General features: G+C 43.5%; 3 protein-coding genes across 3 annotated transcripts; 2 read left to right on the top strand and 1 right to left on the bottom strand.

Moving 5' to 3' along the window:
• The first annotated feature begins 3369 nt into the window (after positions 1 to 3369).
• LOC128736758 (uncharacterized) lies at positions 3370 to 3946 on the top strand. The gene is made up of 3 exons (XM_053831245.1): positions 3370 to 3515; positions 3586 to 3876; positions 3935 to 3946. The coding sequence occupies exons 1-3, from the start codon at positions 3378 to 3380 to the stop codon at positions 3944 to 3946; spliced, it is 441 nt and encodes a 146-aa protein (XP_053687220.1). The 5' UTR covers positions 3370 to 3377.
• A 60-nt stretch (positions 3947 to 4006) lies between these two features.
• LOC128738244 (zinc finger protein 431-like) lies at positions 4007 to 5519 on the top strand. Its single transcript, XM_053833240.1, has one exon. The coding sequence runs from the start codon at positions 4108 to 4110 to the stop codon at positions 5506 to 5508; it is 1401 nt and encodes a 466-aa protein (XP_053689215.1). The 5' UTR covers positions 4007 to 4107; the 3' UTR covers positions 5509 to 5519.
• Positions 5520 to 16438: 10919 nt separating this feature from the next.
• On the bottom strand, positions 16439 to 19476 carry LOC128738240 (zinc finger protein 729-like). The gene has a single exon (XM_053833234.1). It carries the CDS (start codon positions 19427 to 19429, stop codon positions 16490 to 16492), a length of 2940 nt encoding a protein of 979 aa, XP_053689209.1. The 5' UTR covers positions 19430 to 19476; the 3' UTR covers positions 16439 to 16489.
• Positions 19477 to 19490: the final 14 nt, after the last annotated feature.

The following is a 19490-nucleotide window of genomic DNA, read 5'->3' as shown; positions in this document are numbered from 1 at the left end:
TGCCAGCACTATCCCATATTATAGCCGTCCCTGGCGAGGACTTATTCGTACCTCTGACCAGTACACTTAACTATAGGAGGGACATTTGCACTGTCAAGAGGCTTCAGAGGGTAAATATAGAATTCAGCACGAAGGAAGCGTAAATGGAGGGGCCTGCAAGGGGTCGGTCACTCGGCACAGCCGTTTTTATGTTAGGCGACTTGAAACGAGCCGAGCTGTGCCGATGCTGTACCGAAACTTCCGAACTGCATGATTTGTTAAATTCGTTATAATCTGATAGATCTGGCAACCGTGTGAGATTTTGACAACTGGCCGTGCTCCCATTCCATATGTAAAATTGAACCGGAGGTGTGTAAAGCCCTATAAATGTTATTTTTATAAGGCTTTAGGTGTACCGCTTGATTGGAGTGCCGCGGCACAATGTGCTGAGAATAAACCCATGCTAAAGTCACTTGACATCGAATGGCTTGATTCTACTAAGATTCGAACCCACGACCACTCGCTTGTCAAAGCAGACTCGGTAACCTTGCGGCTACGGAGCCCCCCTGGTCAAATGGTCATAATGATATCGCTACGTCGCTCGCCACGGTACAATCAGGAACGACTCGTTTCCTGTAGAGTGACTATATACAGAGTGGCGACAATGTCAAAATTGGAATGATAATTATCTGTCAGTGTCATTCCAATCGAGCAGACGACCTATCCAACGCGTATGCAGGAAAGAGAAAGAAAAACCTTGGAAAACCCGCATTGCATATATTTGGGATGACTTGTCGCCACTCTGTATATAGTCACTCTAGTTTCCTGAAGTGGCTACTAAATACACGCAATACCTTAAATCGGTGCAACCGGGCGAGTAAGAGCTAAAGGAATCGCCTTTTGAACACTGCTGGGGTAACGTTGAAGCAGTTATCAACAGCGCAGCGGAAGGTACCAGTGGATTCGCTGAAAGGAGCGACGTAACGACTGGTTCGATAAGGAATGCCAAAGGATGTTAGACGAGAAGAACGCCGCGCGGGCGTCGATGTTGCAGCAAGGGACCTGTCAAAATAATATCGACAGAAATGAAGCCAGCCATCCAGTTTTTCCGGGATAATAAGCGCTGCCTGGAAGAAATGAAGTGTGATCACATAGAACAGTTGTATCGTTCTCATGAAACACGCAAATTCTACAAGAAACAAAACGTATCCCGTAAAGACTTTGTGCCGCGACCCGAAACCTGTCGGGATAAAGACGGAGGGTTTATATTGGATGAACGTGAGGTGATCGAAAGGTTGAAAGCAGCTTTACAATGAATATATGAATGGCGCTTAGATGGAATGCCAAGACAGCAAGGGTAATAACTGCATCAGTACGGCGGATGATGGTGATGATGCCGACTTCCACAACAGATAAAGTAATCGAAACCATCAAACAGTTCAAGAATAATAAGGCAGCTGGCAAAGATGGCATCACATAGGTTCTGGGAAATAACAGCTACCGGAGAAGTGGAAGGAGTAATATGTCTAATATACAAGAAGGGCGACAAGTTGGAATGTAAGAACTATCGAGCGATCACCATCCTCAATGCCGCACTTGAAGAGCTCTCTCAAATCGTCTTCGCCGTCTATCGCCGCTAGCAAGTAGATTCGCGAGAAGTTATCAAGCCGGTTTTGTGGACGGGCGATCGACAACGAACCAAATCTGGATTATAACAGATCCTCCAAAAGTGTCGTGAATACCAAGTTCCTACGTACCACCTATTCATTGATAACAAGGCCGCCTACGATACCATCGACCGTAGAGCTATGGAAAATTATGGATAAAAACGGCTTTTCCGGGAAGCTGCCAAGACTGATTAAGGTGAGGATATCGGGCGCATTATCAGGCTCGTTTAAAACACGCAAGGGACTTCGACTAGGTGATATTTCCTGCCTCCTGTTCCGCGTCGTGCTAGGTGTTATGAAACGTGCAGAACACGAGCATCAGTAAATCTGGCCATTATCTGCTTCGCTGATAACGTGGACATTGTCGGAAGGACGATCTAGACAGTTGAGCGGTATACCAAGCTGAAATGTGAAGTAGTGAAGGTTAGGTTAGTGACGAATATGTCTAAAATCTTAACTAACACGAGGAACCGCGGTTGCACTCAAGCTCGTATTGGCAATATGGTGGTAGTCGACGACGACGAATTCGAGGTGCTAGACCGGTAGTCCTCTGTTTTATTCATGCCTAATGTTCGATTGAGATTTAAAAGCACAAGCCGTTTATGAAATCTGCCCAATGCCCGATGGTGGTACCAAGATATAGCCACACGAATCAGAAAGGCCAGGGCTGCCTTTGCAGGTCTACGCAACATTTATCGTTCAAACCAGATCACTCTACATACGAAACCCCGAATTTTCAATTCAAATGTTAAATCCGTACTACTGTATGCCTGTAAAACGTGGTGTATCTCAGCGAAGACAACGCAAAAACTGCAGGTATTTATTAACCGGTGCCTGCGATATATCATTCGTGGATGGTGGCCTGACAGCTGGATATTTAATGAGGAACTCCATCGTCGATGTCATCAACGGCCGATAGCAACAGAAATTCGTGAACGTAGGTTAAGTGAATCGCACTGGAATCCGTAAGGACAGCGTAGAAGAGGTAGATCCAGAGGCTCATGGCGACATCCGGGCTGTAGACGAGAACCTGTCCTGGCGACAGGTAAAAGCTATGGCAGGTAACTGTCAACAGTGGAAATCTCTGATTTCATCCCTTTGTTCTGACAGACCGGCGGACATGGACACATAAGTAAATAAGTAAGTTTATGAAATCTAGCTGGTTACACCAATTGAAGCAATTGTGGGAGAAAAAAGGAGAAATTGGAGACGGACAGCTATGGACCGAGTTTTTTGGCGGAACAGTGTTTTGCGGGTGAAACGGTGAAGCCCTAAAGAACATCACAACCGAACAAGTATGTAGCTTTCTATACAAGTATTGTGTTGGCATAATCTAATGTTATGTATGAAAATAGGCGCAATTTGTTTTATTACGGTGCAATGTGTAGAAGAGAAAGACATTCCGAAAATTTCTTGAAGTGATTCTTGTAAAATCTTTTTGAAAGCATCGGAATTCGCAAGGAAATTCGGTTGCATCCAACAAAGCACTCACCCATATTGGTTACATTTGCAACAGTCGCCCTTTTGCTGATTTCATCTAGATTTCGATACTTCTCAAATTCAAATGTAAACACTATTACAATTGGCCCGACATGGCCTATATGGACCCCGTGCTCGGTGCCAAACTATTGAAACGATTGAAACAAAAAATAATCCAAATTCCCAATTTTTGAAAAATCATATGTTTAAGTGACTAAAAAAAACAGTTGTGAATTTAAAAATAAACCTACGATGGCGAGCGGTTCCGTTACGATAAAGATCTGCCGCTGTTGTCTGGAAAACCAAGCCGAATCGGTCGGACTTTTCACAACGTTAGATGAGTTTCAAAACAAAATATGCGACCTGCTGCTGGAGTGCGGTGGGATTCCGGTGAGTACACACCGTTTCCGCGCGGTTTCGAGTCCTGTTTGCTGATGTCCTTGACGGTGGGTACTTCTAGGTTTCCGAAGAGGATTGCTTTCCCAAGTACATTTGTGCGGTATGCCTGTGGGATCTGTGCACTGCCGTACGCTTCAGGATGCGATGTCTCAAATCGCAAGAGGTTTTGCAAAAGGAGCAATTTGTCGTGGAAGAATTGCAGCAAGCGGATGTCGCAGGTCCAGTATTGGAGCAGGATATTTTAACGGAGTTAAATGTAAATATAACCGATGATTTTACATCCGGAGAAAATTCTGAAGGTAAAGTCGACCATAATTTTAAAGACCCTGGCGATGTAAAGGAATCTATTGAAGTAATTGATCATAAGATGGGTCTTCTCAGTGAATTAACCACTCATGAATCTTTTGAAGAAACTTCTGTAACTGAGTCTGGAACTCAGAGAAACAAAGTTAAACCAACTGACGAGCTAGAAGCTTGCAGTTCAGTTACACTTCCGCTTGAATGTAGCATTTGCGGTGAAAAATGTGGCGACAGTGATGCTCTTCATCGTCACATTCGATTGCATTCGAATGACAAAAATGGTATGAATTGCTACATTTGTAAACGACAGTTTCAAACTAAAAAAATGTTAATGCAACATCGGAAGGTTCACCGTGTCATACGGGTGCATAAATGCCCTGTCTGTGAAAAGAAATTTAGTTGCTACTCGTCTTTGGCGAGGCATAAGATTACCCACTCTAACGAGAGGCCACACAAGTGTACCGTGTGTGATAAACGGTTCAACCTAAAGAACACCCTGCGGATGCACATGTTTACACACTCGAAAGAACGGCCCCACTCCTGCGACCAATGCGGTCGATCTTACACCACCAGAAGTCTCCTTAAGAGTCATACACGTACACATACCGGGGAAAAGCCATACGTTTGCGACATTTGCAGGAAATGTTTTTCCCACCCGGTTCAACTAAAGGACCACAAAGCCCTTCACGCTGGTGGTTCGGCACACAGTTGCAACATATGCGGCAAAAAATACACAACGCTTAACTCTCTGCGCCGTCATATAGCCACTATTGGTCCCAATCATAGGAAGGAAGTGAAAGCCGAAAACGAGTTTGATAGACTGGTTAGAATTGCGCTGGATCAACATGGAGGGAAATCCTACGTATGCGGCTTATGTGGTAAAAAGTATTCAGCAAAACATTCTTTGAAAAGACATCATCAGTGGACACACACGGGGAATCTGCCATTCAAGTGTGACATTTGCAACATGTCGTTCGGCTCCAATTGGCGATTTAAGGAGCACACCAGACGGCATTTAATGAAGAAACATTATTGTAACATTTGCGGTAGAAAATTTGCCATAGAAACAAAGCTTATAAATCACATAAAAAAGCATGAAACTCAAGCTAGAGAGTGTGAGCATTGTGGGAAAAAATTCAAAAGCAATTATCTGCTGAAGAGGCACAAAATGATACATTCAAAACAAATGAAATCAAACAACGATTCTACTACTACCAAGTGCCACATTTGTGACAAGGAGTTTCGAACTGCAAGCTTACGCAAGCGGCATCTTGTATCGCATCAAGCAGAACTGCCGTACAAGTGCGATACCTGTGGTAAAGCGTTCACCATTGCAAGTCATCTGGCGAGACACAACCTTACGCACACCGGTGAGCGGCCTCATAAGTGCGACATCTGTGATCGGGCTTTCACGACCAGCTGTGCCCTGGTTCGGCATCGGCGGGTCCATACCGGTGAGCGACCGCATGGGTGCGACGTTTGTGGCAAAGAGTTTATCTGCGGCTATCAGCTCCGAATACATCGGTACAGCCATTCGGGCCAATGGCCGACCCATTGTACGGTGTGCGGAAAGGGTTTCCTTAGGGCGAAGTTAATGCAGAAACATATGCTATCGCATGGAGTCACGATGCCACAGGACAAATCAGCCAAGCGTGGTGAGGCAACCGACGGTAAAACTGGTTGAATATTTGTAGAAGACGGTGTTGCAGAGAACAGTCATTTAAGTTGGGATGAATTTGTCTTCATTTACTGTAAATTTCAAAGTGAAAATCATTGTAATTAAACAGTAATCCATTAGAACCATCAACCTGCGTGTTGCCTAACTAAAACAGGCATATTTAAACACTACAGGCAGTATAAGCAGAAAATGCGTAATTACCAAATTGTAATACCATAACTCAGTTGGCTGCAAGGTATGACACTGGTTTAATAAGTCAATTGTCGCAGCTTCGAATCTCGACTGGAGGTGACTGCAAGAGTCAATAGGATCGGTAGCACTAGTCCCCCAATTGTCCTGTACTTCTACAGTTGGCTGCGAAATCTGTCGTATAAAATAAGGTCAAGCTCGGAAATGGAATGTAGCATCTAGGGTTTGCTTTTCTTATTACTCTTTGCTTAATACTACCTATTATAGTAAACAGGCAGATATTGGCAAGATCCGAGTAAACACAGAGTAGGATATAAATACAAGCAGCACAAAGAAATTGGTTTCGTGCCATGCTGTAGTAAGCGATATAACCGTAAGCTATGATATATTATAACACTAAGCAACGCATAAATAAACGTGAAAAGATTATTCTCCTTGACTGGATTTGTAAACGGTTACGTTTCATTTACTGTGGTTCTAAGTAGAAGTGACCAAATATTAAACCCTACAATCTGACGGCGAAATCAGGTGAAAGTTACCCGTTTTAAATTAAATTAAGGTGAAATTAATCGTTATCGATTTTGCAAGTTTTAAAAGCAGTTTTATTCGTAGAGTTTTGATGGGCGAGAACAATGCAGTGAATTCATTTCTGTAAACAGAACCCCGCATTTGGGCCTTAAAACTGCTTCTGAAATTGGGCTCTCCGACGAAAAGTTAGTGACTGCTAATTTCCCGTTAAAAGGAAAAAAAATCATGAGAGCTTATCATCGGTTGATGATACAGTCAAATTGAGAATTTTGAATTTAATATGGAGTATACCCTCACGTTCATCATTTTATCAGCGAAGATCAACATGGGTTTATGAAAAAGCGTTCTACAACTATGTACCAATATGATGTCATATGTCTCCTCACTAGTACGCAGCGTCGAAAAAAGAGTGCAAGTCGACGCTGTATATGTGGACTTCTCAAAGGCCTTCGATCGTGTACCGCAAAGACTCGTCGTAGAAAAGCTGAAACGAAGCGGTTTTCCCGATTGGTTGACAACGTGGATTTCTTCATACCTGAGTAACCGAAGCGCGTCTGTACGATCTGCTCTGGCGTCCCACAAGGCAGCCACCTGGGTCCCGCTGCTTTTTGTTTTGTTCGTCAATGACTTATGCAACTTACTCAAAGCACCGAAATTTATGTTCGCCGATGATCTCAAGTTCTTCCGTGCGATTACTTCAGTTGATGATTGTATCGCACTCCAGGAAGACATTGAGCTGCTTGTGGAATGATGTGCAACAAATGGAATGGAAGCTAACGTTAAAAAGTGTCACATCATAACGTTCACTCGCCAGCGCAAACCAATCTATTTTAAGTTTAACAACACTATGTCATCAACTGACCTGGACAGAGTGCAGACCATCAAAAATTTGGGAATCACATTGGACAGTAAGTTAACCTTCTCGGAGCATATTTCATCATGTGTGGCAAAAACATTTTCCGTGTTAGGTTTCATCAAGCGCAACACTCAGCAACATATACTGCTTAAAGTCGCTATATTGCTGCCTGGTACGAAGCATCCTAGAGTACAGAGTTCAAGTTTGGGCACCATACCAAGCCATCCACATCAACAGGATTGGAAGAGTTGTCACCCGCTCCAAAGGCAGCGTGCGACAGTGTTTGGTACCGCTGCCTTGGAATGGTTATTATCCCCCCAGAACAAATTGAATGTAGCATTTATTTTACCCCAATACCTCAGCACACGATCAACAGAACAACACGACACACACTCAAGTTGCTGCTTGCCGAAAATGTGCTCCGATAGACTATCACAGGCCGATCTCTAATCTCCAACAGACAGCAGATGGAATTGCGAAAGGGGAAAGTCATCGCGTCCCGATAACACTCTTGATAACTGCAAGAATACCACCCGCACGCTCAATTCTCATTACCGATCTCACACGATCTTGACACCACCGATCGAAGAACTCACCAGCAAGATCATTCCGTTGGTGATCGCTCAAACCACCAGTTAACAGTGCAATCAGAGATAAAACATGCCCATCGAGGCGCTCGAGTTAAATCGGCTCTGCAAGCCCAACTTTTAGTGCCTGAGAAAAGTGTGGGCTGGGATTAACCGTGCCTTTCGAGGTCATCCAGCTAAATTGGCGTTAGAAATTGATCCTTGGTTACAAACGGAAGTGAATTAACGAAGTGCAGCTAGACTGGGAATCGCTGTCCTAAGCCCATTAGTATTATTAGCAAGCTTGGTACCGGCAACCTGGCTGTTTTTTCCCAAATTTGCTATAAAATTGCTATTTCACCAGACAGATTGAGCGACACTAATCTGCACAAGATGAGCTGTAGATTCGGGAAAACGAACACATCCATGGCGTGGTGAACCTGAGGGACAATAGAGATCGGTAAGCAGTTATCAGTCCTATGATGCGTTGTCGGCCATCATTGCTAAAATACCCTCTCGATCCCACCATACAGGCCTATTATACTTTGCGCAAATATCGCCTAACCACCAACATGGTATGCCTGGGTTGCAGCTTGGTGATGCTGCGATGCACTGGGTGCATTAATGGAGTAGACCGACGTCGAAGGCAGCAGAGGAGCAGTACGGAGATCGATGCCAGGGGAACACACTAGACACTGACACACACTTCAACACGATAGCAGATAAGTGAACTAGTTTTAAGTGGTCATGGGTGGAACAATAAAGGTTTAGTTAAAGGTTAGCCATTCTTTCTCCTCATGTGAATCTGACACATTTCCTTTGTATACTGGGTGATTTCGTGAGTAATTGTCGAATTTCTGCGCTGAATCGCGAACCTGTCAGTAGGCCGTCCAGGACGGGCCAACATCTCCACCTCGTTTTCTACTAATGATATTTTGTCTCATTTTTTTTTGTCGGAAGATTTTGTCTCATGCTCGCGGGAGCGTCCCTCCCCGTGTAACAGAGTTCAGAAAATGTTCATCCGTTACGCACTTCGTTCGTTTGCTTGGAATAATCCCATTACACTTCCACCGTATGAACAACGTTGTCAACTCATCTGTCTGACTACTCTCGAATCCAGACGGTTGCTGCTTCAACGGCTGTTCATTTTTGACATTATCAGCAATAACATCGACTGCACGCACTTGTTATCGCAATTGCGGTTCAACGTCCCGCCAAGGAACACCCGATCATCAACTTTCTTCCGGACGGTTCATCATCGAACGCAGTATGGCCAATTTAATCCTCTGGAAACCTGTTGCCGAAGATTCAACGAAACTTGTGATATGTATGATTACAATATAACTAAGTCAGTGTTTAGATTAAGACTTTTAAGATACGAACTGTCTGTACGACAAACTTGAGTCGAAGACTGAATAATAATAATAATAATAAGTCTGCCTCTTTCAAGTCCCTACCTAACACATTCTCGTCGATACAAAACAAACGATCATGATCGATGGGCATACGTGGCATCATGTACTAAGCTACAGCTTAGTTAGCTAGAGCGTGCGAACTCGAGCGCCTGTTTGTCAGGTGAGGGGCGGCTCAAACAACGTCTGTTTTCAGTACATGGCAGACTCATCAGCGGGATATAGCTACATACATGCGACCCCTGTAAGATAGTACACCAAAGATCTCAAATACCTTCAGGGTGTCGATTACCTGGAAAATCTGGAAAACCTGGAAATGTCAGGGAAATTCGTTTCAACCTGGAAAAGTCAGGGAATTTCATTCGAAGTCAGGGATTTTTGGCATGGGATGAAAATGTATCAAAAAAGTTAAGGCATCGCAAGGATAACATTTACTTCAAGAATCGGGCACCTTTTTATTCAAGGCCTTCGCGTATGCGCAAATCAAATAGAATATGACACAATATTTTTACTCGCGTGTAACCAAACACAGCACAGCAGATAAATTTCCTAGAGTTTCGAAATTTAGAATTTCATGAATGTGCGACTGACCTGCTTTAAACCAGGTCACATCTCTCAAAAACGGTTGGTCCCATTTGATCGATTTTGGTTTCAAAAGGAAGGGCTCACAATCTAATTGATCATTATCAATATCTTTTGGATTCTTCGACATTAGTCGGATATTTAGATCCAAATTTGTGTATAGAAATTTGCTTATTTTATACGGAAAGTGACATAAAAAGTCCATATCAGGTTAATCGATGTTGACACGCTAAGCGCATACTTTGTTGGCACAATCCTTTTTCTGCTTTCACTGCGGCCAATTAAGCAAGATTGTTAAAACACTCTTCGGTGCTTCGAGAACAAATATTCATTGATATTTGAAAAAATAAAACCAGCATTTCAAACAAGCAAATTTTCCCTCTAGATAATTCCAGACTTCCGGACTGAGATCGGACTGTAACTGGAACGAAGGCTTATCAAACTGAACCAAGATCAGCCTTTGTAAAATTGCTACGATATTCAACCTAAACGGGTCAGAACCCGGACTTTAATTTTTATTCTCATGTCGATGACTAGTGAAAACCCACACTTAATGCGTATTCAAATGAAAGACCATCTCCGTCTCGAAATTCTGCGAGCAGAGAATCGATAGAGTCACAAACCCGAAGTTTTCCTGAATATCAAAAGTTGACTGCAAGTGGGTTGAATAAATGCAAATAATACAACGATGCTGCGTTGCTCAATTCGTTGTGTCATTTGGCATCAAAAATTTTTAAATTTCTGAGGAACAATTATTTCCTCAAATTTTGATAACAAATCGAAATAGCCGCACAGACAAATCAGGCTTTGTGTCGAAAATTTCTTCAAATTATGTTCTAAACTAAAGACCAACTTTTATATTTATTGTTCTACAAAGTTAAATTGCACATGGATATCGTAAGGAAAAATTAAATTACTTATTGGATATTAGATGATGGAAACTGACGCAATTTTTTTTTTCATTCGAAGGATTGCTGGTGAGATTGTTCTATTTTTTCCATATATGCTTCATTTAATTTTATTTTTAATATTTTATTCATATCGTATATACTGGGTACACGGAGCGAAAAAGCTCCAGTTTGTTTTAAACAAAATGATTGTTGCTTTAAGCATCAATAAAATATTTTTATAACAACCTGAAAATATTGTTGTTTCAAAACGAGATTCTGTTTGAATCAAGAAAATAACAGTTTTGAATTAAAAGTAAAGTATTTTCAAATTTGAAGTTAACATTGATATAACAATAAATATTTTCATTTCAATCATACATTTCAGTTTGAAACAAAACGAAATTTTTGTTTGTGCGTAAAACAACCATAAATATGGTTGAAACTACATTTTTATTCTCCGTGTACAAGAACACCTATGAAGATTGCGCGAGTTTCTACGCATCCTCTTAAAGTAGGTGGTCAACTAACGTACCCATTTCTACAATCGTAAGGACATGGCCAGGTGTATGGTGTACTTACTGGTACATCATATCAGCCACCCATGATGTGTATGGTTGTCTATGCTATGCTATGCTATTATATTATCTTCAACTTAGAGTTGTACAGACAATTTGTTTTAGTCTAATAGTTGTATCCTACGCTTATAAATGATTTTACTAATGTCTAAGTACACGTACACGTCACCAGCATCATTGAAGACACGGCAGCACATGGCCCAAGGTTCGTTGTACCCGTAGTTTGTACGGTGAGAAGGCTACCACAGAAGGGAATGATTCCGGAGTTGCCATCGGGGTACATGGATGTTAACTTGGTTTAAAAGAGAGCTGCAGTCAACATCTCCGTTTAGTAGTCCGAAAACTAAAAGTCTTTGCAATAATTTCCGTCTCGCAGCTAACGAATGCAGGTCGATCAGTTTGCAGCGTTTTTGATAGGCTGGTAGATTTATAGGATCGTCCCAGGCAGAAAACGCAGAGCGTATCTCCGGAAATTTTTTTGGATAGCCTCTAATCTATTGATATGCACAGCATGGTATGGGGCCCATACAACAACAGCGTATTCCAGAATGCTGCGGACAAGTGCATAGTACAACGATTTAAGTGCGTATATATCCTGGAATGCTTTAGTGTTTCTTTTCACGAAACCTAGTATTGCGAAGGCCTTAGCTGTTATTGTAGAGATGGTTTTGCCCGATAGTGTAATCGTTTTGCAGGGGGTCACGTAGACGGCTAAAAGATATGACACAGCATTTCGTGACGTTTACTTCCATGCCGTTCAGGGTGTTCCATCGTGAGAGAGAATTTATATCACCTTTAAGAGTGCACCCATCAAGTGCGGACTTAATTTTACGGAATATCTTTAAGTCGTCTGCGAACATAAGTTTAGAACAGCTCAAACGGCTGCACAGCTCGTTAACAAAAAGTACAAATATCAAGGGTCCTAGATGACTGCCTTGAGGCACACCGGATGGCACCTCGAAACAAGCCGAATTAATACCATTGATGCTGATAAAAGCAGAGCGTTCGGTAAGGTATGATTGGATCCACTGTGTTACCCAGGATGGTAACCCCATACACCTCATTTTTTCTACTGCCAGTGCGTGTGGAACTTTGTCGAATGCCTTGCAGAAGTCGATGTCGATATCTTTTTTCAATGCTCGTGATTAGTGAGTTGACGAAGACCATCAAATTCGTGGCTGTAGACCGTTTTCGCATAAAACCGTGTTGGTGTTCCGAAATTATTGGGTGCACTGCATGATACACAACATCATAGACCATCTTTTCAAGAACCTTGGGGAGACAGCTCAGAATTGAAATTCCGCGATAGTTCTAAATGTCGTGGACATTTCCAGTCTTGTGTATAGGAGTGATGGACGCGACTTTCGTTGGAAAAATACCACAATCTAGTGAACGATTGAAGATGATTGACACGGGTGTAGCGAGGGATGTGGCAAATTGTTTAATGAACGATGGTGGCAGACTGTCTGGACCAGGACCTTTTGAGGAATCTACGGACGAAAGTGCTTGTTTCACATCCTCGATGGACACAATCAAGTGTGGCAGATATATGTTGTAATGCGCTATGCCGGTCAGCCAATCCCGATGTTCATCCGACGTTTGAGAAGGATGAATGTTCGAGAACACACTCTTGAAGAACTTAGCAAAAAGTTCAGTAGCAGCTACCACGGTGTCCGCGCGAGCTTTTTTCAAGAAAACGTCGTGCGGAATACCGCCATTACGTCTAAGCTTCTTCACAAAAGTCCAAAAAGTCGATGGATCCCGTTTTGCGTTCGCCTCATTGCGCAATACGTACTCATGGAATACTGTGTTTAACCGGCTGGAGTAGAACTCTTCCATGTCGCGAAGTAGCCGCTTGTTTTCCTCTGATCGTAGTTTAATAAACCGTTGTCTAGCTTTTCGTAATCTGTTTCTTAGATTTCGCAACTCAGGGGTCCACCAAGGTTGGCTGAATTGCACTCGGGGCAGTCTTTGTCTAATAGGAATACAGTCGTGGATGATATCGAAGATCACATCATAAAACAGGAAAACAGCGTGGTAAACATCACAATCTGCTAAAACTGTTGCCCAGTCTAAGGATTGAAGGCGTGTATGAACTGCAGCTTCATCGCAGGAGTCATAGTCATAGTAATAGCGAACTGTAGCGAAGTCTTCAGTAGCCCGAATGTAGTCAATTTTGACAATAAAAGGTCTATGATGAGCGTCAAGTTTTAAAATTCCATTGGGTGGTTCGAAGAGTTCAATTTTGTCAGTGTCGCTAACGAAAGCCAGGTCAAGTAGTCTGTCATTCACATTACGAATGTCCTGAATCTGTTGTAGCCTACATGCTAGAATGGATTGAGTCACGACCATTTATTGTTCAGACGAGGCGTTAATTGGAATATAACAATGCATATCGGCGTCAAATTCCCACGAGATTGCCTATGCTGTGTTGTAGTCACCCAATGCAATGACTGCATCAGTCGATTTAGCGATATCGCATAGTACCGCGACTTGCTCCAAACTGTTTGCGTTAGCCAAGGGAACCAACTTACATCGCAGGTGCTTCTTAACACCTATCAGCACGCCACCGCCCCACAGGACAGGAGCTGAGACGTAGCAGGATTACGCTCCAGACGGTAGATCTCGTAGTCAGACGAAATCTCAGAGTTTAACACGTCGCTAAGCCAGGTTTCAGTCAGCGCAATGACGTCGTAGTCGCTGGAAGAGAGAGCCAAGCGAAGGTCCTTGGTCTTCGTTCTCAATCCACGAACATTCTGGTAGTATATTGTTAACGAAAGAGCAGCTTGAGGAACCTGACGAGGGAGTGATTGAAGAGGTCCCGATGGGCCGGAACCTGGATCACCGGGTAAGTCAGGCGGACGGCTAGAAGCGGAGCAGGGATCAACGCTTTGATGATTTGAGGAATAAACATACTTGCCATTCATGGCAGCTTGGAGAACCCCTTCACCGCTCCTACACACAGGGCCGGGACGACTGATGAACGCTGGCTGCAGTTACGCGACTGTGGTATGGGGCTCCAGGGTTTCCATAGCGCCAACTGCAGTGCGTCCCGGTGTACCCTCAATGATGCGTCCTGGATTTAAACAACTGCGGCTCGGCTGGAGTAGAATGAATGACAGCGTAGTTGCATCAACTGTACAGTCATCTTGAGCCGTTGGCTGAAAGATTCTTTGAGAGGGTCTAAATGGGCCGGAATGCAGATCATTGACTAGACCAGAGAGAAGGCTAGAAGCGGAGAAAGTATCAACGTTTAACCGAGGATGGCGACTTTGTCGCAAGGTATAACCGTCGATAGTTTGGAGCGCACATGTACTGCTACTAGGTAATGGTCCGAGACGATATCCGCACGCCGTAGGAAGCGTACGTTGGTGATGTTCGAGAAAACCCGGCCCTTGATGAGAATACGGTCGATTTGGTTCGAGGTTCGTTGGTCAGGGGATCTCCAGGTGGCTTTGTGGGGAAGAAACTGCTTCTGATCACCAAGTCTCGGGAAGCTGCAAAGTTTATGATGGTGTAGTCGAAGAAACATTCTTCTATCCTCAACACGCGCATCCTCTCGTTGATCGCTTTTCAGTCCATTACGCGATCCTGCATTTTTCCCATTATTCCGATGCCCGTTCCCAGCTAGTTTGGTCACTTCACCGCTCTGGTAAAATTGGGTTTTGCCGCCACGGATTCTCCACACCTTCTCACCTTTGCGACGGATTGCCTGCAATACAACGATGCTAAACTTTCGGGGTTCTAACTGATCGAGCAACACTCTGTCGTCACCAACGAAATTTAGCGATATGCAGTTCCAGGTACAACGCTTCCATTCCATGTCCTTATTTCGTCGCCTTTGTCCATGCCGAATGTTCCGAGTAGAATTTTCTTGACTTTTTTTAGTGGGTTTAGTTTACATAGGGATAGGGCCGTACTAATCTAATCTTATAGTGTCGAGACAACAGTCTGCCTACTTCCCTGTTGGTATACGACCTTAGTTTCCACCGGGGTTAGTTACACGATCTCCGCTAAGGTTGCTCGTATTCCGACTAGTGCCACGTGGAGGTAGGGATAGGAGCCTCTGGATAAGAGGCCAATGACTACCATGGGGTCTGTTTTGCGCATTATCCAACCATTTACCAGCCAGTTTACAATGAAGAGTATGTGTGCGGGCGTTTTATTCGAATTCAAGAGGGCGAAGGATCCTCTTATTTTTATGTTTCCTAGATACGGAAACGAAACGCGAATTTCTTCCTTAAGAACAGGAAGATAGCCTTAGCACTTGGTTTGTGAGTTCGGATTACAACGTTCCTTAAAACAGGAGACGTCTAGGGGTCATGTGATATCATTCCTTAGCAACAGGAAAAGCATCTACACGCGAGGTCTTTAGAACAAGAACACTAACTTTATTAAATCGAAACTTAGCTTATATAGTCACAATTATTTACATTACAGAAAAATTTCCCTCTTTTGGGTATCGCTTACTTCTACCCTAATCAAATGTCCAAAAGTTACAAATTCCATCAAAATGTCATAGTAAGAATGAAACGGATAGTTCAATTCATATCAACATAACAGAGATAGATATAAAACTATGTGGGTCTACCAATACATAAACTACTATTTGGTTTGAAACATGAATTTAATAGGAACTTAATTTGTATGATAGAAAGAGAAACACATATTTGTCTTAATCTATAAACCTACTCTAAGCATCCTATGGACCTACGTTTATGCTTTCTATGCACCTATGCATTCAAATCGTGGCTTCGTTGCTCTAATACAATGAAAGAGTTAAAATTTCCCTTGCGCATGATAATGCACACAACACGTGCATGGATACGCTGCTGTCACCGCGTGTGGGCATATACAAATTAGATAAACAGAAAAAAGGCGAAAAGGCGTGGAAAGGCGAAAAGAGCACAAATCCTTTTGCCCTCGTCCTTTTCATTTCACTTTCGTTTCGGTGTGATCTCCACCTAACGCAATAATTCACCAGGATGTCTGATGCCAACTCATTATAGGCAACAGATAAGCCAAATTTAAGCGGTACGACTTCACAGTATGATTTTACTATTTTGCGGATAGTTTTTTCAATAGTTTAGTAGAAACAAAATTTAGGTTAATCTGTTTATTATGTTTATCATAACTCTTAATTCTATGAGCATAAAAAGTTTTTTGTTGAAAAAAAAAACAAAGATTGTCCACTAGCTAACTATTATAGTAATATTAAATAGTAATTAAAAAGTAATTAATTACCTATAAGATTTAGCACATGGTTGTTTGCTCAATAAACTAAACTCTACTAGATTTGGAAGAATTACACTTACACATAAAAATCAAATTAGTAGTATTGGATTATGTGATGTTGAACCTAATATACACGAGGTTCTACTATGACCTTTTACTGTGCTCCCCCAACACTCGCAGGAATATCCTCACTCTTAGCACCGTCATCACGAAGCACATGCATCATCCGGTGTCTTCTCATAGAAAACGCCGAGCAGAATATTTTCCCGCACACGTCGCATGCCGACCGCTTGCTTTCCCCGCTACGCGTAACCGATAGTTGCTCAGCGTGCGACGATCGAATGTGCCACCGAAGCTTTTGGGGAGTTTTGAAGCGCCTATCACAGAAAGTACACCAGAAAAAGCTTTGGTCGGAATGCGATTGCCAGTGCAGCCTAAGTTCGTATTTGGCGTTGAAAGAATCACCACAGATATCACATTGGTACTGTAGGCATCCGGTATGCCTAACGCGATGCCTCTGCAAAGAAAACTGCGTAGTGAAAGAGCTACCACAAATATCGCACGGGTGCTCCTGTTTCTTTCTGCTCACGGACGGCTTCGCCAAATTCGAATGCGATCGGATGTGCCGTCTTTGCATATAGACCGAGTGGAACTTTTCGTCACAAATAGTGCACTTGTGAACCGGAAGGCCGTTTTCGTGTGTTCGAAGGTGCCACTTGTGGCGGTAGGAGGTTCTGAACTGCTTGTCGCAGAGATGGCATTTGAACGGTTTGGCATTAGAATGACGGTGCATGTGGTAGGTAAGTTCGTATTTAGCAATAAATTTCTTGTCGCAAATTTCACACTTGTGCGGTTTCTCGCCGGTGTGGATCATGCGATGTCTCCTCACGGAGTACAGTGTAGTGAAATCGCTACCGCAAATGTTGCACTTGTACAGTCCGCTATCGTCCTTTACCAGCTGTCCTTTATCGTGCGATCGAATGTGATGCTTGTACAGGTAGGCGCCATAGATTTCTTCGTTGCAGAGATGACACTTGTATTGTTTCATGCTTGGATGACGCCGCATGTGGTATTTCAGATCGCATTTAGCGAAAAATTTCTTTTCACAAATGTCACACTTGTACTTCAGCTCCCCTGTGTGAATCAAACGATGTCTCCTCGCAGCAAAACTTGTACCAAAATTGCAACCGCAAATGTCGCACCTGAACAGTCCGTCCTCCGATCGTTCTATAAGTGGCATTCCGGTTTTATGCGCTTGAATGTGTCGCTTATAAAGGCGCCCATCGAAGAACTCTTGGTCACAGAGACTACACTTCAATCGGTTCACTTCAGGATGCAGCAGCCTATGGTACTTTAATTTATATTTGGCATCAAACTTCTTGCCGCAAACATCACATTCATACGGTAGTTCGCCGGTATGAATTATTTGGTGTCTCTGCAGAGAATGCAATTTACTGTAGGTGCTCCCGCAAGTATCACATTTGTGCCTGGTCCCGTCGGTTGCTGCAGACTCCACCGGTGCTTGTTCCGAGGGTTGATCTCTGGTATGCTTCTCGCGGTGTCTCTGCATCGAAAACATTGTAGACAAAGACTTGCCGCAAATGTCACACATGTACATCTTCTCCTGAGCAGCACACTCGGCGAAGTGCACTTTCCGGATGTGCCGTCTACGCTGGTATGCACTCCTCAACTCTTCGTCACAAAACCAGCATTTAAAAAGTTTGTTCTCGCCGCCCTCCTGCCCACTTCTTGGTGGTTTAACTTTGTGCGATTGAATGTGCAGTCTGCACTGCTCAGGAGTGGGAAGTTCCTCCTCGCAGATGTCACATTTGAACACTTTCTCGGGATGACTTTGCGAGTGATGTTTCAAGCTATCTTCGGTATCAAACCTCTTGTCACATTGGTCACATTTATACAGTCGGGGTAGGTGAAGCTCGCGGTGTCTCTGCATGGAAGACAGTCTAGTGAAAGATCTACCACAAATGTCACACTCTTGCAACTTCTCGCGAGTAACACTCTCGGTTGGGTGCGCATCGTGAACGTGCTGTTTGCGCAAGGCTGCACTGCTAAGCAATTCATCACAAAACCTGCACTTGAAAATTCTGTCGTTGACCTCTGTCGGCGGTAGACCATTTTCGTGGCACAGCATGTGCTTCTTGTACCGGTAAGCAGCGTGGAATTCCTCATCGCAGAGGTCACACTTGAACAGTTGCTTACCGTGACTTTGCGAGTGTAATTTCAAACTATCTTCGGTATCAAACCGTCTGTTGCAGACATCACAGTTATACGGTCGGATGGGATCTCTGGAATGAAGCCTACGGTGTCTCTGCATAGAATATAATCTAGTAAAAGATTTACCGCAGATGTCACAGTAGTGGATCTTCTCGTGAGTAAAAGACTCGGATGGGTGCGAATCGTGGATGTGCTTTTTGCGCGAGTACGAATTGCTAAAGGTTTCATCGCAAAGCCTGCACTTGAAACGTCTGTCTTTGAGCTGAGTCTGCTCAGCGGAATGCTTAGTTTCGTGCCATCGAATGTGCTTTCTGTACTGGTGAGCAGCCGGGAATTCCTCGCCGCATGGCTCACACTTGAACACTTTCATGTTAGCATGATCCAGCATATGGTAGTCATACTTGTATCTCGCATCAAACTTCTTATCACAAATTTCACACTTGTACGGTTCATCTTCGGTATGATGCATCCGGTGCCGTTGCATGGAAAATAATCTACCGAACGTGCTCCCGCATATGTCACACTTATAGGGCTTTTCGCGCGAATTATGCGCTCGGCGGATGTGCTTGTTGAGCGAATCTTCGCCGACAAACGGTCTATCGCAAGTTTCACACTTGAGGATATCAACATTTTCCTCGCTTCCCTCCACCGGTGGTGGTGGTTCAGCCTGGTGCGATTTCACGTGCCGTTTGTACGGCAAAAGAGCGTGGAATTTTACGTGACAAAGCTCACACTCGAACACTTTCATACCTTCATAACGCACCAAATGGACCCTCAATGAATATTGAGCCTGAAATTGTCTACCGCAAATGTCACATTTGAACGGCAGCTGGCCGGTATGAACCGCACGGTGCCGGTTCATAGAGAACAGTCGGGTGAATCCGCGTCCACATATGTCACAAGCATATGAATTAGCAGCATCC

This window comes from Sabethes cyaneus, chromosome 2, assembly GCF_943734655.1.
Source record: "Sabethes cyaneus chromosome 2, idSabCyanKW18_F2, whole genome shotgun sequence".
NCBI classification, from domain to species: Eukaryota; Metazoa; Arthropoda; class Insecta; order Diptera; family Culicidae; genus Sabethes; species Sabethes cyaneus.
Note: the sequence above shows the minus strand (reverse complement) of the source record. Positions and strands in the feature narration are given on the sequence as shown.

What these genes read in the sequence shown, in the direction of transcription:
- LOC128736758 (XM_053831245.1), top strand. Translation starts at nt 3,378, where the DNA reads ATGGCGAGCGGTTCCGTTACGATAAAGATCTGCCGCTGTTGTCTGGAA. An exon ending in TGGAGTGCGGTGGGATTCCG is followed by an intron (nt 3,516 to 3,585) that starts GTGAGTACACAC and finishes GGGTACTTCTAG; the next exon opens with GTTTCCGAAGAGGATTGCTT.
- LOC128738244 (XM_053833240.1), top strand. Translation starts at nt 4,108, where the DNA reads ATGAATTGCTACATTTGTAAACGACAGTTTCAAACTAAAAAAATGTTA.
- LOC128738240 (XM_053833234.1), bottom strand. Translation starts at nt 19,429, where the DNA reads ATGAACCGGCACCGTGCGGTTCATACCGGCCAGCTGCCGTTCAAATGT.